Genomic DNA, 23,663 nt, shown 5'->3' with positions numbered 1-23,663 from the left:
CACTGTCAGGGAGGAGGCTTCTGGGATAGGGGAGGACCTGGGTGCTGCCTCGCTCCCTTCCAGTCCTCCAGCCCCTCTGCACGGCGGCTTGGGGGATTCTTCGCCCCGGCTTCGCTGTGTGGCCCCCCCCGCCCCGCCGGGCCCGCTTCTCCGGGGAGCCCCTGCCTAGCCCATGGCTCCATGAAGCGGGAGGAGGCGGCGGAGGGGAGGCAGCGGCGGCGGCTGGGCTGAGACGGCAGAGAAGCCGCGTCCGGCGCCGGGGCCGGAGGAGAAGGTGGGAAAGTCCCCGGCGAGGCCCCCACCCACCGCGGCCTGTGCGCTTGGGGGAGCCGGGCCCCCTCTCGGCGCGCGGGGCTGTGGAGGTTAAATCCCCGCCCTGAGCCGGGACGCGGGGGGTGTCTCTGTGCAGCCCCGCGCGCCCCCGTCCCGGAAAGTTTAGCGGCCTCGCACGCCGCCTGTTGGTGAGAAGCAGCCTCGCTGCCCCCGTCCCGGTCATCTCCTGCCCCATCACCTGGCCAGTCACCTTCCTCTCCCAGCCCCCGCTGGCCACTTCCTGCCCTCCCAGTTGGTCACCTGCTGCTGCCCCGTCAGCCCCTGCCCTGTCACCTCCCTTCCCGCTCACCTTTTCCCTGCTCCCTCTCTGGTCACCTTCTGCCCACTCACCTCCTTCCCCCCACCCTGACATCTGCTGCCCCATCACCTGCCACCAGCCCTCGCTGGCCACTTCCTGACCTCCCAGCTGGTCACGTGCTGCTTCTGCCCCATCACCCCCTCCCCACTCACCTCCTTTCCCTCCCCACTCACCTTTTCCCCACTCACCTCTTTTTCCCCCCTGCTCCCTCCCCACTCACCTCTTTTTCCCCCACCCTTACATTTGCTGCCCCATTACCTTCCCCCAGCCTTCACTGGCCACTTCCTGTCCTCCCAACTGGTCACCTTCTGCTGCCTCACCAGCCCCTGCCCTGTCTCCTCCTTCCCCCCACCCCCCAGTCACTTGCTGCCCTATCACTTCCTTTTCCCCTGGCCTTACATCTCCTGCCCCTGCCCAGTTACCTCTTGCTCTGTCTCCTCCTTTCCCCCTGCCCTGTCACCTTCTTTTCCCCTGACCTTACATCTCCTGCCCCTGCCCGGTCACCTCTTACTCTCTTCCCCATCTAGTCATCTCTTGCCCTATCACCTTCCCAGTCACCTTCCTTCCCTTAGGCCCCACTAGCCACTTCTTGCCTCCTAACTGATCACCTGCTGCCCCATCATCCCCTGCCTGGTCATCTCCAGCCACCTAAACCCCCACACCTCCTGCTTCCTCCCCACTTGCCCAGTCAACTCTTTCCCTCTCCCATATGTGCTATATTGCCTCTCAGGCCAACTTCTCCTCTGCCAGTTCCTCCTGCCTGTCTTACAGCACATGCACCATCACATGCTTTGCCTCATCTCATCTCCACCCCACCCCTGCTAGTCCTTGCAGGTTCCCCATGTTTTATGTCTTGGGGTATTTAGAGTAATTGGAGTTTATTGAAAGCACCTGGTTGCTCTATGTCTGTCTTGCCCTTTCCTGAGGGGTGGGAAGGCAGTTCCTGGTCCAGGGTAGAGTTTAACTAAGGTGAAATGCTGTCTGATATTGTATCAAAAACAGTGTCTCCACTAAAACATCTGTTCATTGCATGCTTACTTCTGCATGAGTTTATATTATATCCAGACAGCAGCATATGCAAGAAGTCCAGGGAATGTGGTGATTGATAGATATCCAGCCTTTGTTAGCGGCTTCACCTGATCCACCTCTTCCTGTATATCGACTAGGCCTGGTAGTTAGGGGTGGACTCCTCTCCAGTTGCTAGCTTCCATGAATCCTTTTGTACAATTCTTGTCTTCATGTAATGACCATTTTATAACTTCAGCCTCATCTGTAACACATAATCCCTGAAATCCTCCCTTTCAGATTTGGGGAATAGGAATGGGACCTGAGAAAAGAGAATTCATTCCTGATATTAAGTAGCTTCCCCCACACGCTGCTGCTCTCTTGGCAATACAAGTTTTCTGCTTTCAGTAAGTATGACCTCATGCTAATACAGCAAGATAGTAAGCTCCTATTTCTTTGCACTAACCTATATTCATAGCACAGAGAGAAACAATCTGCCAACACCCCAGGGTGCTAAAGTTGCCTTCTTGGATAAACTGAAAGTGCTTTCATGTTTTGTCAACTCTGCATCATAAACTAACGTTGTGGCAGGATGACCAAATGTTGTGCTTTTAAGGGATATGTTGTTTAAATGGCTGGAAACCCCAAGATTCTAGTGCCCAATCTCTGAAACAAGTGTTTCTTGAGCATGCACTGTTAGTCTTGCTGCTGCTTTCAAAAGATGTAGTCTAATATGTAAATAGAGCAGGGAATATATGTGGTGAATGTAAGAGTGATAAAGCGAGAGCTATGTGGTGTGACTTGGTTCATTTGTGTTACACTCGTGTGCAGATTGAGGCTCCTTGGTGCCTTACAAACACATTAAAAACCAACTTCTGCTTTGAAGAAAGCTAATGCCTTTATCTCTGCTCAGTCAAATTCTAGATTAGGTCACAAGTGAAAATAATCTTGGTATCACTCTAGTCTTCATTTGTTCACAAAGCAGTTGGGGAGGATGAGTGGTCACTGCTCAAAACCAAACTCGAACTGCGATATTGGGCTGTTGCAGGTCAGGATGGAGGTGTATGGGCATAGTTGTATGGGAAAGATAGCACATCACATACCTGTGCGATTTAGTCCTTTAGTTTCATGAGCATTAAACTCATTCACTTTACTTTGTTTAAAGCATGTAGAACCGTATCTCTTGCCCTATCCATATCAAAATAGAAAATAAATCACAGCACTTGTTCATAAAACCCAAGAATGTTACTACAAAAATGACTATCTTTACTGATTGGAGCCCTTGTTTCTGTTGCCATATAGCGAATTATAGTCCTATAGTAACAAAAATGAAGAGCTGAAGTTTGATCTTTGTAGTGTAACGCCTTGATTGAACTGAAGGTTGGCTGTTGTGAAGGCTGGGGTATAGGATGAGTGGAAGTAGTAGCTCATAAGTGATGCCTTTTGGCTGATGCAGGAGTCAGTCATTGATGTGTGCAGCTCTCTGTTGCTAGCAGGATGGTTCTACCTGATACAGAGCCTCTGAAGAGATCAGAACAGGAAGACCTCCCTTCCATGCCATTTCTCTCCCTGTGTAATGATACATGCTCAGATCTTAAACTTTTATTTAAAAAAAAAAAGTTGTTTGCAAAAACAGTGAATAAATGCACTGTTTTCATGAAGGCAATTCAGCAGTATTGCAGAGGGGTTCACCTCAACAGTTCTTAACACTGAAGTCTAAGTATGTGAAACTTAAACACTTAATTATTTCACAGATCATTTTGTCAAATTTCCATCTAATATTTTTCTTTTGTATTTGGGCATGAAGGACGAGAGAGGAAAGAATTAAGTCATCTATCTATCCCCTGAAGCCACTGAAGAATTATTCCTTATGCTGTAGTTTCCCGTTCTCTATCCCTTTTTTAAATGTCCTGATGTTCCTAAACACTTTACGTGGAAGTAGTCCACAGAGGGAGAGAACAACTTGTCAACATCCCGAACCAATCATGTTCCATTTTGGGATAGCATAACTGTCCTGTAGCAGCTAAAGTAACTCTTTAGAGCTTAAATTGCTCTTGGTTGTAGGAGAGGGAAAGGGAATTCCCCTGCAGAAACAGTTTAATCAGCTATGTACCAAATTGTTTTTTTCCTCCCAGTCTGTGTGTGTGCACTCCTTTCACCCACTACTTGAATATTTGGAAGTTGGAAGAATGGTCCAATGGTCAAAGCATTGGCCTGTCAAACAGAGAGCTGGTTTTGATTCTGACTCTGCTACGCTTCCTTTGTGACTTTGGGTAAATCACTTAGACTTTCCGTGCCTTAGTTCCCCATTATGAAAACTGGGGCTGATACTTCCCTACCTCATAGGGTTGTTGTGAGGATAAAAACATTAAAATTTGATATGCTTGGATATTATGGTGATGGGACCATGTACTTATCTACATAGATTCTTACCCCCACACACACCCTTGTGCATGCTGACCCTCAGTCATTTGCTGACCCTCTTGCACAGGTGCCCAGTCTCTGTGCCTACATTCAATCTGCTTCCTCCCGGGATGCATGAGCCTGCACTCAGTTTTTCCTCCCTACATCTTGTGAGTGTACAAGTGTTTTCTTCTGCACCCCCACCACCTCCTCTGACCATGGTAAATTCTACCCCCTCCTCCGTGGCTGGTACTCCATTTCCTTCTCTTATGCTGGGTATACATTGTATTTAAAGCTACTCCCTACCCTGGTACACATCCACCTACAGTCTTTCCTATCCATGAGCCCTGGTTTGAGTCTGTATTGCTGGCACTTGATGTGTGCAAACATCATCAGCTTCCTTCAGCTGGTGGTTCTAGTCCTGGCTTGGCTATGCTGGGGTCTGCAGTAATAATGACTTCTTTTTATAAAACAGCAGTTTATGGTGGCAGTTTCCTTTTCTTCTTGAGACCTATTGATCAGGCCTGAGTTGAATCAAGGGGAGGAAAGCCAACAGCCTGGTTCTCAAGAGACTTGCGAGAAAAGATCTGTGGACCACATCCTTTAGGAGAGTGGGGAAGGGAGCCCTTCATGTGGTGGGTTCCAACAGCCATTAAGGGAGAGGCAGTAGCCAGTAGGTGAAAGAATGAGCCCCAAGGGAGTGAAGGGTGCCAAGTGGGATGTGACTAGAGTCCTAGCACTTTTTTTCTATTTCACTTCCTGCTTGGAGGCCAAATGATTTTTCTTGTATTGATTTTCCTACTTTTATTTTTAAAATATACAGTAAGCCTCACCAGTCAAATTATTCGTGTGATCAGGTGGAGATACTGGCTTATGTACACTGTCACTCTGCACTGAAACACCTACTCTCTGTACAATGATTTGGGTGTTGTTTTGTATCTGTAAGTGTGTTGCTCTGTCATTTCCCCCCAAAATGAACCTGTCTAATATCTTAATAGGGGAGAGGAAGACACTCTCGCTTTTTTTTACCTAGTGTAACAATCTTTTATATTGCTTTTTTTTGCCAGGGTTCTGCAGTGCTCCAGGCAGCAAGTGCTGAATCAGGATGGGAAAAAGACGCTGTGTTCCTCCACTTGAGCCCAAGTTGGCAGCAGGCTGTTGTGGGGTAAAGAAACCCAAATTGTCTGGGAGTGGAACACACAGTCACGGGAATCAGGCTACAACTGTGCCAGGCTCAAGTTCGGGTCCTCTTCAGAACCACCAGCATGCAGATGGGAGCAATGGAAGGGAGAACATATCTGACTTAACTTTGGGCCCTGCAAATTCCCCAATTACTCGAATGAATCCCACTTCAGGAGCTCTGAGTCCCCTTTCTCGATCTAACGGAACTGCCAACAGTACCAAGAACCTTGTAGTGACAGCGGAGATGTGCTGCTACTGCTTTGACGTACTCTACTGTCATCTCTATGGTTTCCCTCAGCCACGACTTCCTCGATTTACCAATGATCCCTAGTGAGTAAACCCATATGTGCAGGAAGAAACCTGACAATCCAGCACCCAGGGCTCTGACTTGGTGGGGAGGGAGAAGGGATCTTTGGAAAACAGGCAAACTAGTGTTCAGGAATACAAGGCAGGTATTGTGCTGCTTGTAGGATGTTCTAAAATCAAAACCAAAAAGATTGACCATAAGTAAGGAGTAAAACTCGCATCTGATTTGTTTTGGACTTAAGTAGGCATTTAGGAAATGACATTTCCATTTGTCATACTAATAGAAGGCAAATTTTAAGCTTGGAAACTCTGTGGGAAGAGCAATAGGCTTACCCAGAAGCTTCAGCTCCCTATCTAATGGGCTAGATAATGCAATATATCCCTTACCAAGATGTACAATCTCAGTTTACGATAAAGCATCCCAACTTCCCTCTACTGTGATTTGATTCCTCACTGAAAGAACTTAATTATACAGTAATATCACCCTTATTATAGCACAATGCAGCTTTAACTTGTATAATGCCTTTCATGCAAACTGTACAAAAGGGTTAAAATAGAGTAAGAGAAACAGAAGTGGTATGGAGCTTTTCAGAAAACATTTAAAATAAGATGGTAAGTTTGAGAGTGGGGTAGGGAGCCAACATCATGTGGCAGGTAATGCTGTGAAACCAACCTTCATGCCTATTGTACTGATTTTGTGAAGAGATGAGGCTGCTGTTTGGTGAGCGGTAGGAGAATAGATGTGTCAGAGGTAGGTTGAAGCAAGTCAGTGGAAGGTTATTGAAAACAAGAGATCCATCCTGAAATAAAGGATGAGCCAGTTGAAGTTGGTTGAGGATGTGGGTGAGACAATGGTGATTCTTTGCATGTGTGAGAGGATGAGCAAGATAATTGCAATAGTCAGTGAGATAATGACGATTTGGAGGAATCAAAGCAATGGTGTAGATGGGCAGTGTTGTGGAGATGGTGTTAGGCAGCTATAGAAGAGATGGAGAGTCCCGAATCAGGGATGACATCAAGGCTATGAACAAAGAAGGTGTCTAGGAGAAAGACAGGAGATGGATTAGTTCTGTGAGGATACTCCTCAAGCATTTCCATCTGTGAGGTTTAGCTGAGGAAGTTGAAGAAGCCCCAAGTTTACTTAGTCAAGGCAAGCAGAGAGCGTGGATGACAAGACATTACAGGTGTCAAATCTGACAAAGAAGCAGATAGAAAAGAACAGTGGGCTGAGAATTGACCTCTGTGGGACTCCTTAAAGAGGGGTTGTGGCACAGATGAGCCACCACCAAAAGTGGATAAAAATAAATTGCTTTAATTTTTAATGTTAATTTACATTAATGTAAAATTTATGTAAAAGTACCCATCCACCTTTGTCAATAGCTAAGCTTGTTATAGACTTATTAAATAGACTGGATGCCTCCACCCCCATTCAGTTATCAATATGTGGCATCCACATGACATAGGTTGTGTATCTGTGCAATTGTCATCACATGAGGATTCTGTCTGCATACTGTACACTAATGCACTATAAATACATTTGAGCAGAGAAATGGTCTAGGCTAGACTATAAAATAGTTGCTGGTAATATCCAAATCTAAATATTTCCTTGTCATTCCCTGGGACGACAGGGTTTCTTTTGGAAAAATATATATTAATCTGCTCATTGTTTGTTGCTTGCTGCTTGGAACAGGAAGATGAGCTGTATTGTTTTGTCTATTCCCAAGTCAATAATGCAACTTTATTTTGTATAACCTCTTTCATACAAACTCTGTTACAGAACACTTTAGAGTTAAAAGGCACTGTTCAGCTGACTAATTTTAAATAATTCAAGTTTTTGATAGTACATCTCGAGTTCTTAAAATTGCTCTTTTTTAATAAGGGGTTTTCTGTTCCTAAGGTGATACTTATAAAGTTCCTAAAAAGAGCAGAACATCACATCTGTGGGCCTATCTCCTCCTTCCCCTTACTCAGTGCAAGTGCTTTCTGTTTCTTCCAGGGCTTTGGAGCGGAGCTTGGAGCTGGAGCGCGAAGCAGCTCCGGAGCAGTAGAGTTGAAGGTTTTTGCCTGGAGCCTGCTTCGGAGCCAGAGCACAGTTCCAAAGCCTTGGTTCCTTCTTTAGCTTTGCTGCTACTAGCAAACACTCTCTCTCACGCCCTTAGGAAGAGCATGAGTATAGGTTCCCTCTATGGGATGATGTTGCCATGCTGGGGCATGAGACAGAAGTGTAATAGACTATATAAAACCAAGTGCTCAAAGCAATTAGACTAAAAACACAGAAGTAATTTGCAATGGTGTCCTTTTCACTCTGTTAACTTATAATTAAGAGGTATAGACAAGAGACAAAGGTATGCACTAATAGTGACCAGATCATGTGGACAGACAGGTATGCTAGACAAATGGTAAAGTAGATGCCCTTGTTATAAAAAGAAAAAGCTCATAATTCTAGAAGTAGGAAAACCAACAAGAATATCATAATCAAGTTCCTAGTTTGCTAATTAGTGAAGCCTAACTATATTTTGTCTGTCCTCTGGTACCAGGATACTTTTACCAAATTATATCCTTTTTCAGCATCAACATTATTTTAAGAAGTTTTGGACAAAGCAATGTGAATGTGCTAAAAACATGCACAATTGATGCTGGCTGTACAGCATCAAGTATGCTGGTCTTCTAAAAATTGACACCATTCTGAATTCAACTATCCTGCCCTCTGAGATTATATTTCCATCATATTGATGCAAAAAAGTGGCAACGTAGTTCATTGAAAACACAGATTTTGGGTAGAAATATGCATCTTCAATTTCAATCCTAGAAAAGATGGAACTAACTCAGGATTATGTTCCATCAACCATGTATCAGCCTCTCCCTCTTTTTCTGGACTCAACCTGTGACCTTTCTCTTTGGGATCAGTGTCATGTTAGCTAAGTAAAGGAAGGGTTCCAGAGCGTTACTGATTTTATTTTTTTTAATTGTCCTTGTGTGGTTCTAGTATTTTCTAGATCAAGCCAAATTTCCACTGAATCTCTGGCAGTAAGGTCATCATCCTATAGTCTGTTAAATTCCTTGGAAATCTCTTTTTGCAAGTTTAGTACCTCTCTATAGAGTCTGTTATGTGAAATGTGTATTATGTTTTTCCACATGCTCATTGCCAGTTTCAGTATGCAGTAGCTGGATGAAAATGTAGAGATGCATTCTCCTGAGAGTTCCACCAAGCATTGCTCAAACCATCAATCCTGTGTTTCTTTGCATTCAACCAACCAGCAGGTTGCTAATGGTTGTGGAAGAATTTTCCAACTTCCTGTTTGGGCAGATTATTCCACAATTGCCACTTGAGTCTTTCTTGCTCCTTCCTCTGGAACTGTCTGGTACTGGCCACTGTCAGTGGTAGGGTACTGAACTAATGGTGACTGACTTTGATCCAATATGGCAATTCCATTGTTGCTCAGGGATGTTATTGGGTGTCACTTTCCTCATTGGATTTTAAATAGTGTTCTAAACACCTGTACATCAGAAGTTTATAGATTCTAGCAAACCTCCTAACAGTTCATGACCTTATACCTCCTCTCAGCCCTTCACAAAACTCTCTCCCTTCTCCCAACAGCTAATGAGACTATTCCACCCACTAATCACAACCTCCTCTCCAGCCACCAATGACTCCACCCATTCCTGTTCCTCTCCCCCCTGCAGGCTTCCCATCTGGGCCTACTGAGAAACAAGAAAGGTATAATGAAAACCTTGACAATCCCATCACTTTCCTGTTCTAAAAAAGTTAGGAGTTAATTTAATTCACAGATTGAAATTAGAGCCTACTGTTTCTCATATCAACCCCCCCTCCAAAAAAAACAACAAAAAAACTGCAAATATGTTAATGTAAATTCTTGGGGGAGAAAGGTGTGAAAAATTGCAATAAAACTGTGTAAGAGGGTGGGATGATGTAGTATTTTGTTTTTGTTTAGTCAGGAATGTCTGTTCAGCAGTAGAGAATCTCCATAAATATAAATCAAATGAAACAAAGGCAAAAGGAATAATGAATAAAAACTTTCCTAGCCCTGGGAAATTGACCCAGACGTCAGAACTTGGACATAACCCAGAAAAATCTAGGTTTGTTTTTTTCCTGAAGAAAAGCTTTTTTCACAACCCTAAGTGTGTGCTTTTTGTGCAGCGCTTTGGCATCCTTCAGTTTTAAAGTTATAAATGTATAGGTGTTTGTTTCACCTATGTTAATTTGTTGTGGATTTGTGTCTAAACTAGTGGACAATACCAACAATTCAGAGACTTGCACAGAAAGGCAGCCTGTGGAGTTAAGCAACTCTGCTGCTCATGGGAAAAGGTGACAGATACTGATCTGTCATGAGAAAAGAGGGAGGAAATGCCTTTAATAAAAAATTACTGGGTAACTGATGGCACACTGGTGCTTATCAGCGTAAGCACTCACTTGCTTTTTCACACTTTGCTGGTCTCCCCCAAGGCTGGGATTCTTTGAGGATAGTGTGTGTTTGTTTTGCCTTTTCAGTCCGCTTTTTGTGACGTGGAAGACGGGGCGAGACAAGCGGCTTCGTGGCTGCATTGGAACCTTCTCAGCCATGAATCTTCATTCAGGACTCAGGGAATACACATTAACCAGGTAATGACACTGAAAATGAAGTAATTCTGAGACCAACCTAATGTGCTAAAGACCTCTGTTTTTAAAGAGGACTCAACGCATCAGAGAAATTTTATTAGATTTATAAATCTGTATAATTTTATACATTTCATAATAAAAGAAACGTTCAGAACTGCACGATAGTTGAAAAAACGTGACATACCAGGGACCTTATGGACCATCTCTGCAACAGCTGAGTCTTCTGTTATCTGTGACATCTGGATTTTGCTTGACCTCTTAATTTTTTTAAAGGTAATTTCAAACTTATTTACATGCTGAATGTGCCCGCAGCCTGCACGTTTTGGTGGATAATTCAGTTTCACTTCTCTTGCCAAAGCGACAATTTCTTTACAAATCCAGAGAGGCTCTGTTGTTTCTTCTAGTGAACTATGTTGAGGTCTCTGGATACATAATATGACGATAACAGGGTAGGATTACTTACAATGTCTTCCACCTCTTGTGACTGGAGAAACTGTTTTCTGTAATCTAAGGCAGGTTTTAAATGTAATGACTCTGTGTGTGTCTGAAATGTTGATGCAGTGTCTGGTTTTAGGCCATGTGTTTCTGTCCCTCTGTAGTGCACTTAAGGACAGCCGATTTCCCCCCCTGACCCGTGAGGAGCTGCCTAAACTTTTCTGCTCTGTCTCCCTCCTCACTAACTTTGAGGATGCCAGTGACTACCTGGACTGGGAGGTGAGAACAGGTGCATTTGGAACTCTGCATCACTCTCTCGTTCCATTCGGGTTCGGGTTAGTACATGGTAATGTGTCTCCTTCATTACAAGGGTGTATGGATGTTATAACTGGGCTCAGAGGAACTGGGGATGGAAAACAAGAGGAGACAGGAAAGAGGCCAGTTAAGTGATGGATGAATAGTCCTGTTGTGGTTGGGAAGGGTTCTGATTGGGGGGTTAAGGGAGGTGAGGATGTGGCTGTTTTTTTGGGAATCTAGAGACAATTTGGTGGAATGTGAGGACATTAGGGATTAGAGGAGGATATAGTTTAGGTCCTAAGGAGCCAATCGGCGTCAGAATGCTAGGGAGACAGTACATGGAAATGCATTCATTTTATAAGGCGAAATAAGAGGGGCTTGCCAAAGTTTATGGCTTGTGGGTGTAGTCTGCTGGTGTGACTCTTCCTCTACAGGAACTCATGGCCTGGCTGGCCCAGGAGAGGAGATGGGAAGCTCTTTGCCCTGTTAGAAGTCTGTGGCCTAGTTTGGCCCAGGAGAGGAGGCAGGAAGACTGGTTGTGTTGGCCTGGAAGAAGAGGCAGGGGGCCATTTTCCCATCTGGGGAAGCCTTTGGTTAGGCTGGCCTGGGAGAGAGAGAAGGTCCTTTACCATGGCAGGAATGTGGCCAGACTGGTGCAGTGATGCATTGTGCTTTGATGAAGATGAGTCAGTCAGGGATTCAATCCCAGCAAATACCTCTGACTTGGCTTTTCATTTCCATTTGTAGGTTGGGATCCATGGGATCAGAATAGAGTTCATCAATGAGAAAGGTGTCAAACGTACAGCCACGTACTTACCTGAGGTTGCTAAGGAACAAGGTGGGTTTCAGATGGCTGCCATATATGGCAGTTCATCTTGTCACAGAACTGGCATATTTAAAGTTAAGGATTGTGGGTCTAGATTGCAATAGCTGTGAAAGGCCTTCCACTAGAGCCACAAACACCAAACATCATTTGGCTAACAGACACTCTACACAACTGCTATCTGGCTTTCATCTGGCCCTTCTTCCCCTCCCATGTGTACATACAATTGAGTCCTTTAGGGTGAAAAGGATCCCGGACTTAAGCAGTGGAGGATCTTGAAGTTTGGACCTTTCAGCTTTTTTCAGCGTTGCATGTTTCCTCTTTCATGTTTCTCCTACCACCAAGGATACCTGCAGGCCACGCAGCACCAGCACTCCAACAGGAGAGACACTTTTCTCTTCATTCTTGCTAATGTAGCTTTCTCTAGATGAGGGCAGGAGCCAGGCACCCTTTGAGCACAATTCCCACTCAACTAGCAATGGCCACCATTGTAACTGCACAAAATATCGCCTCCTTTCCTCCACATTGCAGAGTTGAGTTGTCACATCCTGCTGGCCCTGGGGCAAAAGACCAAGGTAGCAATATTAATTCTGATCTCTCACACAGCAGTGCACTGTGTTGTCACTAGACCATCAGGCTGATCCAAATTCAACTCTATAAGAGCTAGGTATTATTTTAAGATTTAGACAACTAAACTTGAGTGGTACATGGAGAAATGGGTCAGCGGTCCATGCAGCAGTAGCAGGGCGGAGACCTTCCCAGAAGAACACTAAGCTGCTATATTACAGGAGTTACAGTTCCCCTAGGATTTTAGAAGGGTTGGAGTGTGTGTAGATAAGTGTGCAAGGATGAGACCATGCATGTCCAACTCACTCAGTGTGTTTATAAGGCTCAGTCTGTAACCTGCTGTATGTTCCGTTTTTTGTCAGCACTGTTTTTTCTGGTTTTCTACTGCCCTGTTTGTGTCTCCCTTTTCTTTACAATGTGGCTGTTTACTAAAATAATAATCCCCCTTGCTGTGCTTCTCAACAGACTGGGATCAGATCCAGACCATAGACTCCTTGCTCAGGAAAGGTGGATTTAAGGCTCCTATTACCAATGACTTTAGGAAAACAATTAAACTCACCAGGTAAGCTGACAGCTTTGTAGTTTTAACTTAATCAGATAGTATATTATTGGTTTCAAAAACACTTAATCCATTTTCTGCTTGCCTTTGATACCAATATTGACACATCACATTCAGATGAGAGGTGTAGGTTGAAGGCCAGCATTGTAAATGTTATACATGAGGTAGAGAGCTTATATTGCAACACAGTATATAACATGTTCAGTTCATGCAGAAGTAATGAAGCTGGGCACCTCCAAGTGAGCAAATTCCAAATGAAATTTTACCGCCTCTAAATTTACTTGACATTTATCAAGCTGAAAGATTAAAAGAAGTAGAACTCACTAAGCTAACATAAGGTAGATGCAAAAAGAATGAGGAATACTTGTGGCACTTTAGAGACTAACAAATGTATTTAAGCATAAGCGTTTGTGGGCTAAAACCCACTTCATTGGATGCATGCAGTGGAAAATACAGTAGGAAGATTATATATATATATATATATATGCGCGCACACAGAACATGAAAAAATGGGTGTTGCCATACCAACTATAACGAGAGTAATCAGTTAAGGTGGGCTATTGTCAGCAGGAGGGAAAAAAACTTTTGTAGTGATAAACAGGATGGCCCATTTCCAACAATTGACAAGAAGGTTTGAGTAACAGGGGGGAATAGTTCTACTTTGTGTAATGACCCATTCACTCCCAGTCTTTATTCAAGCCTAATTTAATCGTGTCTAGTTTTCAAATTAATTCCAATTCAGCAGTTTCTCATTGGAGTCTGGTTTTGAAGGTTTTTTTGTCCATATATTACTCAATAGGGTGGTATATCTGTAAGGAAGGTAAAGCTCTTTTAAAGTGGAAGCAGCCTTAAAGTAGGCTTGTTTTCAGACTTTCCCACCTGTCCATGCTCCCAGCTGCACTGTTGGTTCTATTCCCTTTGTGTCTGCTAGGAGGAAGCAGTGTCTGCAGGATATGGGTGTTTTGGGTAAAAATGGGGACATTCTGCTTCTTGTCAGCCCTCATCCCTAGAGCAAGGAAGTGGAAATGTGGGATAGTAACAGAGGAAAGGATGGAATGAAGATTAATTAAAACCAGGGATAATATGGACTTGCCTTCAGCTGTTGTGTACATATGTAAAATGCTGTGCATGGAAGCAAACCCTTATCTGTTGTAGAAATTCACAAGTTTCCCAAAATGGACCCTCAGATTTTTTGGATTCTGATGGTGGAACATAAAGTAGCGATGTACACTCTTCAGGAAACCCTCCTTTACTTTGAAGCTTTATTAGTCATTTCATAAATGTTTCAAGTATATTAAAAATTAAATTCACACCGGGGGTGAATAACATTCTACTGTTTCCCTAAAAGTTTAACTCCTCTGCTTATGGCTTTTCTCAAAGCGGACATGCATAACGAATGCAAACTGGCAGCTTGTTGCCAATGTCAGACTACCACTTCCTGAAATGCTGTAACTACAATTGTCTCAAGTCAGGCTCTGATGTTGAAATATGTGATGCTAAAACACCTAATGTGTGTGGAAAAGTGAGCTATCTAGAAGGACTTGCATGGTCTGATATAAACAGTATTCTGTTTATAGGCAACAAATATCTTTTGTCAGTCATTGGTGCTAACCTAGCACAGGTCACTTGTGTCCTCTCTTGAATCATGAGCCAAAACTTACACGCTTGGATGCCTTAAGTTAGGTACCTAAATTCATATTTAGGCACCTGCATCAAAGTAGCCTGATTCTCAAAGGTGCTGAGTACTCATTGACATCTGAGAGGTCTCACTGTTGGAAATCTGGTCATGTTGATCATATGTCTAAATATTTGTTTAGAAACCTGATTTTAGGCACTCAACTTTGAAAAATGTTAGGCATTGCTTATAGGATGGATGGATAGAGACACAAAGCACTTCTTCAGTCTTTCACGCTAATTTCACAACTTACATTTTTTCAGGCACGGAGCCCACCTTGCTCTGTGTGAGGTTGCTCAACCGTTGTGATGCTACATAAATTAAGATAATAAGTACACACTTGATATTTTTGCTGATGAATATTGTACTGTAGTTACTTTCTGTTATTTCCTGTTTCCTCCCAGGTACCGCAGTGAAAAGGTGACAATCAGTTATGCAGAATATATGGCTTCCCGTCAGCATTGTTTCCAGAATGGCACTCTTCATGCCCCACCTCTCTACAATCATTACTCCTGACACACGGCTGCATGACCAGTCCCGCCCCCCAGTTGCCACCAATGGCTACGACATCATTGGGGCAGATGCCTCCTCTTCTTGGTCCAGTTACTTCTATTACTGCACCATTTTATGATGCTAGCTTCCGTTGCCAAGTCTGCCTTCCAGCTGACCTGGGGGGAATGATGTGAGTGTGACAGAACTTCAGGGGCCCAAGCCTTATCTCAGCCTTCCCTCAAAATGGGGGTTTAGTTGGATTGGGGCTCCATGACTAGGAATTGCAGTGAGGTGCAGAAGACCTCTGGGAGTGAAAGTGCCACTTCAGATTGCTCTGTCCTTGTATGTCCTACGTTCTGGAAACTTGAATTGTTAATTATGAAAGCCCCCCAGATCAAGTAGGAGCGTTCCTCTGGCAGTCTGGGCAACGGAGTCCAACAAAACATTTTTAGGTTATTTTAAATTCTTTTTTTAATCTCTGGTATTCGTTGTGTATCAAGAGCTGATTACAGTCCCCAAACATCACAGGTGGACATCATGTTAAGGGGAGGGTTGAACATCTGGATAGCACCCCTTCCTCCTGGATGGAAACCATTTAAAGATGTGAACACCCTTTGGATGGTATTACAAATGAAAGCATTGCTTAAACAAACCCCAGAAGGCTTTAATTCTCAGATTCCACTGTCAGTTGAATTCTCCAGCCCTCTTCTTCTGGTTAATATTCAGTTTTCTGGTTTAAACAGTGTTTTATGATGTAGCCTGCTATTGAACAGAAATGGTGAGGTTCTTGAGTCTGCCTGGAAGATCTCTTCTCAGTTACAACTAGGCTTACTTACTGCCTTAGACACTGGTGGTAGAACCTACGATGGATTGGGGAATGGAGGGGGCTCTTGCAGGGCATTGATTGCAGTTATACAAATTAATCTAGTGCCTGAAAGTTGTTTAAGTCAAGCAAGCACTCTCGGAGACATTCCTTTCAACAGGACGGCCACTTTCTCTAGGGTGACTATTGATCTGATATGGGAGTTGTTGATGTTCCAGTTCAAGGCAGGTCTACAGAGTAAAGCTATGTAGGTTAGCTTGTAAGTCATTGTCTAACACAATTTAGTCATTGCCACACCAAGCAATTTTTTTTAAATATCAGTTTTACCCAAACCCTATTAAATTCCTGTGCATTTTATATTTCCTCACCCATCACTGCTGATTACACAAGATATTTGCCATTAAATGGAAGCATCTTCTTTTCCAGTATGCATACTCCTCCTACCCAAGTCACTGAATGATGTCCTGAATACTGGATTATGGCACCTCTAAATTAATCATCAGGGACTGTAAAACGATTATACAAGCTTCTTACAAATATCTTGGTAATAGGCAAGGATGGTCAAAGAAAATGCAGATTAAGAGCATAATGGACTAATGGATATTTGATTGCATATATCCTCTAAAATATGTGTGGTAATGCTGGCTTTTTAAACTGGCTGGGAATATCAGACTGAAATTTACACAAGTTCTCTCCTTATGTGGGAAGTGGGTCTGTAAGAAACCTCAAAACTGTGCATGCTGTTCCTTCTAATTCCTCTGAAGAAGTGAACAAAACCCTGCAGTTTTGCTTGTCAGTGTCATGTTGTGCTGCTGTTGGGGAAATGTAGATGTGAGGAAAAGGAGGGGATCCTATTTTGGATATCTGTGCAATATTGTCCCAGCCTTGCTTCTGTACTGGGTCATTCTTATGAACTGCCACATTTCCCTTGTGATGTAGATGAAACAAGTTTGAAGATGAAGGGATTGTTTCACGATTTCCTGCTGCTGAGAATAAATCAGTCTTGTTACAAACTAGAGTGATTTGTAATTACTCTCCTAGGTGCCGTGAACTGATGGGGGAGGGGGCAGGGTCCGGTCTGGACATACAATTCACCTCCACCATCAATCAGTACTGATACATAGGGCTACACTCATTATTCAAGTGGTTTATGTTAGAATTTGATTTTTAAAGATTTAAAAAAGCAAAACAATTGGTGCTAAAACTTCACCCTTGAGCATGCTCAGTGAGACTGATCATGCACGTATATAGTGCCAGGCTGTTCAACCTTGGGCACACTAGCGAGACAGGTCATGCAGGCGTATAGTGCCAGGCTACACGACTCTATAGTTTCTTTTTAAAATGTTTGCCCTGATCTGTGTCTTTAACAAGTGTATTGTGTTCTCTGGATTGGATTGAATTTTAATAGAGGAGGGAGTGGGTTAGCTGACATTTTAAGATCAGAACTTTAGGACTGAGTGACCTAGTTGCATTAGATGGAAGTGGTCTGAATGGCTCGGGAGTGGGGAAGCCTTACCCCTCGCACTTCCATCCCCCCCACCCAGTCTATAAATTAAAATGCCTCTGTTAAAGATGGACTGTGTTCTTGTCTTGGTGCTTTGAGTGGAAGAGCAAGCAGACTCAAGAAATACCAGTCTGCTGTCTGAGAACTGGGCACCCTCAGAATCAGTCCCAAGTTGGGTCCAGTTAGAAATCAATTGAAAAGCATGCCAGTAATCGCATCATCTCAGAAAAATCTCTGGCAGGGACAGTGGTTCTCAGGAAATAAACCCATTTCTGGATCTTTAGATGGCAGGTATGCATAAGGATGAGACAAGTCTGAAATGAAATATACGGCCTTTCAGTTGCCTAACAAGAAGTGGGCAACCAAAATAAATGTTGACCACTAGGATTAAAGATTGTCTCTGCAGGGGTCAGTTGCTGTAGCACTCAGCTGGATAGCAGGTAAAATCTGCTCTTTGAAGGGTCCCAGCAATAGTCAGCTGGTTTGGATTTTGCTCATCCTTAGCTAAATGCCTTTTGGTCCAGAAGGGTTTATTCTCATGATAACCATCGCTGGGAAGTTACCGTGCAGCAATTATGCATTGTCTTGTTTTACAGTAACTACAGGAGAATGTCTTTGATCACTGGAGATGTCAGTGTTGGAATGTTTCCACTGTGAGGTTCCTAAACTTTTCTTTTTCATAATGTTAAACATCCAATCTCTCTAGAGGCCATTTCAGTCTGAAAAGTTTTATGGTCAAAATATCACATATAGCTACAGTTTATAAGAACAAAAAAGTCTAAGAAATCCTGGAAGTTCATTTTAACTTTGGGACAGGATTACCTGTTTTTCGTAATACGTTAACATCTGCAATCTTCACAGACTTAGTGCTGTTTTCTGTTTGTATTCTGGAACCTACATGTTTCATTTTTTTGGTTAATTTAATTTTATTTCCTTAAAGCAAGGAGACTTCTTTTGACATTCGATGCAGAGATGTCAGACCAATTATTTGTATTACACTTGGTTGCCTCCTAGCTATATAACTTCTGAGTGTAAATCATTGAACTCTATCCTCTAATGAAGTATTGTAGAGAATAAATCATAATGGATAAAGATGCTTTTGTTCTGTCTCATATCTCTCTCTCTCTCTCTCTCTCTCTCTCTGAATCTTGAGGTAGAATAAGATGATATCTCACCTTGAAAGCTGAACATGTTGTATGAATACAAGGTCTGCTAATGAACTTGAATTTCCAGTCTGGTTTTTGGAGGAGGGTAATAAGCTGTCTGAGAGGAGACAGATTATCAAACAGCCAGCTGTGAAGGAAGAAAGCAACATGAGATGTGTGAGGAAGTTTTTAAAAAAATCACATGAATGTTTATCACATTAAGAATGACATATAACTAAATTGCAGAGAAAAGGCCATACTCCTGTCATTGGCAGCAAAAATAATTTATGGAATTATATTTAAGTAGATATCTCTTAGAGTACAAAGGTTTATTCTTAAATCCCTGTGTATTCTGTGCAAAGGCCTCATGACTTCTGCAGTACACGAGCTGAATTTTTTGGCATGATGGAAATTCTAAATCTGTATGCATCTCAAACTACTGCAAGTGTTTTAAAAATGGAATTAGTTAAACTAGAGACTACTTCTATTTTGCAACTTCCTGTCTTCAAATGACCCTAAAAAATCCCCATTGAGACTGAAAATAATTATTCTCTACCTTTATTAGACCTTTTCTGTTAAATAGCCACTCAAGTGGTTGCTTAAGACAGGATCCAGTGACTATATAATGGTATTAATTATGTTTTTCTATTTTCTATGTGCTGGGGGCAGCAGTGAGAAGAAGTGTAAGAAGAGTGAGAGTAGGTGAAAGGGGAGAGGTCTAGGTGGGAATGGTTATTGAATGGTTAGTGATTTCCTCCTTTGAGGGAAGAAGAAGGACCTCCAAGCTGTTTTGTCCTAATCAAAGAAAACTGTCCAAGAAGCTCCTGCTCTTCAAGACTCAAGGTTGGCACTTGACAGGAGCACGTACACTGAAAACTGGACTCCTCCTTGTGGAGGAGGAAAATGCAACCAGGGAAAATATTGTTTTAGCAAAATGTTCTTACTAAGTGCTAAAGACAGAAAAGTTAGAGGGTGAATTTCCAGGGGGTGAAATTTCTGTGGCCAAAATTTTCAGCTGCCTCTAAGGATAAATTCTGTCGCTATAAAATTATGGCATTCATGAGGCTTTTGTTATATTATTATGTGTGTTTGTGAAAAGTCACCTTCTGAGGCAAACTTAAATAGTATAAAGAAAAAATAAGCTAAGAATACATTAAGATGAGCTCAATATCCTTCCTGTTTACAAAGGAGTTGGAATAGGTTGACTTATTCATCTTGTATTTTATGTGCTATGCATCCTTATTGGATCCTTTGTTCCATGTCAAGTATCAAGTTGATGCAAGAATCACTTTCTCCAGCTTTTCACCTAAGTGTGATAAGTGGCATGCATGAAGCATTTCTCTCCATTTTCCTTCATTGCTGCTGGATATTGTGAAATAAACCTGTCATCTCCAGATGCGATCTTTTCTGTGGTGATAAGAGGGCACGTTTTCTTGCTTCATATCACTTAAGGCTGCTTTTACATTGTACGGCATGTATCATATGTAAATGATACATGATATTATTAGACCACACTGACTTAATGCTATACAGTACCTTTAAAAAGCAATTACAACTATGTATATTATATACAGTTAAAGTTTTATTAATTATGTTTTGGTTTTACTTAATTTAATGGATGCTGTACTTTTGCTCCTATTTTTTACTGAAATGCTTGGGTATGTTTTAACAGCATTTTTATATCAGCTTGGTTTTAGAGTAACATACTAATTTTAAACTGTTCCATTTTTTTGTGCTAATTCTATACACTTTTTTCAATGTAGTTGCCCCTCACCTTGGCAGTTTTGTGCATTTTAAAGTAGCATTTTTGTTTAGAAAGTTTTTTTTCTTTTTAAAAGCAGTTTTTGACTATATTTTACCAAATTTTAGTGGACACAATTTTTAAAGTAACTGCAGACTGGTAAAATTTCCTAATACTGACACAATCAATTGAACATTTGTGTACAATGTTTTTAATACATTTTAACCCTAAATTATTTGGACTTGTTTTTAGTTTAGGACATTTTAATTTTTTTATTTACAAAATTTTACTGTTACTAAGAAAACAAAACAATTATTTATTTTACACTACAATTAAACAACTTTTGGATAGGATTTTAATGATTAGCAGTTTTGTCAGATTTTTTTTGAATGGCCACTGAACCATTTAAAGTAGCTTTATTATTCACAATTAATAACTGGTTAAAACAGAATTTGGATGGCATTTTTAATATGATTTTTAAAAGGATTAATAGCTTTACTTTTTATATTTACTGATTGATTTATTTGTGCTGGGTTGGTTTTTGCTTTTAAAGCACACAGCTATTTGAAAAAGAACTTATCGTGGTTTTTCTTTGTAGTCTATTGAATTTTAATTAAGTATCATGTTTTATTTACCTTTTTGTTACCTTTTTAAACTGTACATACTGCATGTTCCATAGGAATGCACACTTTTTACAATTTAACTTTTAATTTGTTATATTAACTATATAATATTATAAATTGGAATTGTGTGTTTTGTATTTAGAGCACAATCGATTATTTACAGACACATTTCTCAGGAAAGGCCATTTTTCTCAAAAGGTCTAATGGCTTCTTGGGGGATGAAGCACATAGTGGTGGAATTTGTCACCACCAGACCTTCCCTTTGCATAATTTGTTTTATGATGGGTTTTATTATTATACTGCCATAAGTGGGTTCCATTATTAAACCACGCATTCCTCTTCTCTTCTTGAACGCTTTAACTTTAACATTTCCACAACCCCCAACTGTTTACCTCCAAACTCTGCAGTGTTCATTTGTGCAAATGCTTTTTTTAACTTTTTGTTTTAAAGTGACACATTTCTTAGGCAAATCCTTTTGGTGGCATTAAGCTTATTTATGGTTTTTGCACTTACTTTTTAACTCAGTACACTTTACCTGAAAAGCCGTCCTACATTAAATACAGTCCATGAAGGATGGTTGCTTTTTCCTTTGGATTTATGCAAATAGATAACAGACATTGTTTTCTTTCTGACCTTTTAGGAATTTTTTTTTCATTTAGCTTTTTTCTACAACTTTTATCTGCTTTTTATGATTTTTACTTTTATTAAGGTGGCACATTTTGTTTGTAAAGTTTTAGCCACCAGAAATAATTCTTGTGAATCTAGTGCCTTGATTTGAGCTTTCTTTGCATAGGGTAAAAAAACATAGATACTATTTTTTTTCATGGCTGTCAATGGGTCCTACATTTTTTTTTTTAAATGTCAGAAGCATTCAATAGCCCTCTGCTGTGCTCTGCCAAGCATTCTTTTTTGCCTGTCTAGTCCCACTCTCTGGAGTTCCTTTTTCATCCGATCCCAGTCTCCCCCGAATACTTCTCTCCACTCTTAGCCCTGGTCTACACTACGAGTTTAGGTCGAATTTAGCAGCGTTAGATCGATTTAACCCTGCACCCGTCCACACAAAGCCATTTTTGTCGACTTAAAGGGCTCTTAAAATTGATTTATGTACTCCTCCCCGACGAGGTAATTAGCACTGAAATTGACATCACCGGGTCAAATTTGGGGTAGTGTGGACACAATTCGATGGTATTAGCCTCCAGGAGCTATCCCAAAGTGCTCCATTGTGATCGCTCTGGACAGCACTTTCAACTCAGATGCACTAGCTAGGTACACAGCAAAAGCCCCGGGAACTTTTGAATTTCATTTCCTGTTTGGCCAACATGGCGAGCTCATCAGCACAGTGACCATGCAGTCCCAGAATTGCAAAAGAGCTCCAGCATGGACCGAACGGGAGGTACTGGATCTGATCGCTGTTTGGGGAGACGAATCCGTGCTATCAGAACTCTGTGCTATCAGAACTCCGTTCCAAAAGACGAAATGCCAAAATATTTGAAAAAAATCTCCAAGGGCATGATGGATAGAGGCTACAACAGGGACCCGCAGCAATGCCATGTGAAAATTAAGGAGGTCAGGCAAGACTACCAAAAAAACAAAGAGGCAAACGGCAGCTCCAGATCAGAGCCCCAGACATGCTGCTTCTATGATGAGCTGCATGCAATTCTAGGGAAGGGCCCTACCACTACCGCACCCCTGTCTGTGGACACCTGCAAGGGGGGAGTCTCATGCAACAGGGATGAGGATTTTGGGGATGAGGACATGGAGATGGATGAGGATAGCGCACAGCACGCAAGCGGAGAAACCATTCTCCCCGACAGCCAGGAACTGTTTGTCACCCTGGAGCCAATACCCTCCTAAGACAGGCTCACAGACCATGAAGCCCCAGAAGGCACCTCTGGTGAGTGTACCTTTGTAAATATAATGCGTGGTTTAAAAGCAAGAGTGTTTAATGATTAATTTGCCCTGAAGACTTGGGATGCATTCGCAGCCAGTATAGCCCCTCCTTTTAAATGGCCAACCCAATGGGTGCTTGGTATGGGAAAGGAGGGTGCTCCTGTTTGAAACCATTCCCACATGTTATGAAGGTTGAAGAAGTTGAAAGACTGGCTTACCATGGCTGCCTGCAAGCCGAATTCTGTTGCCCAGCCTTGCGTGTGTGATCTCTCACACCAAACTGGCAGGCCTTCAATATAAGCGTCAAATGTGACCTTGTACCGAAAGCACATGTCCTATGTAATGTTAACAGCTTGGTTCACTGTGAAAGAGTCTACCCATTGTTCTCTAAAATGTGTCTTTTTAAATACTACTCTCCGGGTACATCTACACTATCTGCTGGATCGGCAGGTAGCGATCGATCTATTGGGGATCAATTTATCACGTGTTGTGTAGACTTGATAAATCAAACCCTGATTGCTCTCCCATCGACTGCTGAACTCCAGCTCGGTGAGAGGCGGAAGCAAAGTTGACGGGGGAGTGGCAGCCGTTGATCCCACGCCATGAGAACACAAAGTAAGTGATTCTAAGTCGATCTAAGATGCATCGACTTCAGCTATGCTATTCTCATAGCTGAAGTTGCGTATCTTAGATCGATTTCCCCCCCTTAATGTAGACCAGGCCTCCTTTTTTTTCCCTCCCACAGCTGCAAATGTTTCAACTCTCCCCCTATCATCTCTGTCCCAGAGGCTAGCGCAGATAAGAAGGTGAAAAAAATGCACTTGCAATTAAATGTTCTCTGAGCTCATGCAGTCCTTCCACACTGAAAGAGCTCAGCAGAATGCGTGGAGGCAAACGATGTCAGAGTCCAGGAAAGCAGAAAATGAACATGAGGACAGGAGGGA

At 42.2% G+C, this 23,663-nt stretch overlaps 1 protein-coding gene across 2 annotated transcripts; it reads left to right on the top strand.

The window, feature by feature from the left end:
- Positions 1-16,829, top strand: AMMECR1L (AMMECR1 like). Of its 2 annotated transcripts, XM_045030455.1 has the most exons (8): positions 1-274; positions 1,937-2,043; positions 5,107-5,551; positions 10,038-10,148; positions 10,745-10,859; positions 11,625-11,715; positions 12,733-12,829; positions 14,906-16,829. In XM_045030455.1, the coding sequence occupies exons 3-8, from the start codon at positions 5,145-5,147 to the stop codon at positions 15,015-15,017; spliced, it is 933 nt and encodes a 310-aa protein (XP_044886390.1). In that variant the 5' UTR covers positions 1-274; positions 1,937-2,043; positions 5,107-5,144; the 3' UTR covers positions 15,018-16,829. The 2 variants fall into 2 exon arrangements, with proteins under 2 accessions (XP_044886390.1, XP_044886391.1); XM_045030456.1 differs by lacking the exon at positions 1,937-2,043.
- Positions 16,830-23,663: the final 6,834 nt, after the last annotated feature.

Source organism: Mauremys mutica, chromosome 9, assembly GCF_020497125.1.
Source record: "Mauremys mutica isolate MM-2020 ecotype Southern chromosome 9, ASM2049712v1, whole genome shotgun sequence".
In the NCBI taxonomy this organism is placed as follows: Eukaryota; Metazoa; Chordata; order Testudines; family Geoemydidae; genus Mauremys; species Mauremys mutica.
Note: the sequence above shows the minus strand (reverse complement) of the source record. Positions and strands in the feature narration are given on the sequence as shown.

Bases quoted from the DNA above. Each gene is read 5' to 3' on its own strand.
- AMMECR1L (XM_045030456.1), top strand. From the start codon at position 5,145: ATGGGAAAAAGACGCTGTGTTCCTCCACTTGAGCCCAAGTTGGCAGCA. The intron at 10,860-11,624 runs GTGAGAACAGGT...TTCCATTTGTAG, and splicing joins GTGACTACCTGGACTGGGAG to GTTGGGATCCATGGGATCAG. The intron at 11,716-12,732 runs GTGGGTTTCAGA...GCTTCTCAACAG, and splicing joins TGAGGTTGCTAAGGAACAAG to ACTGGGATCAGATCCAGACC.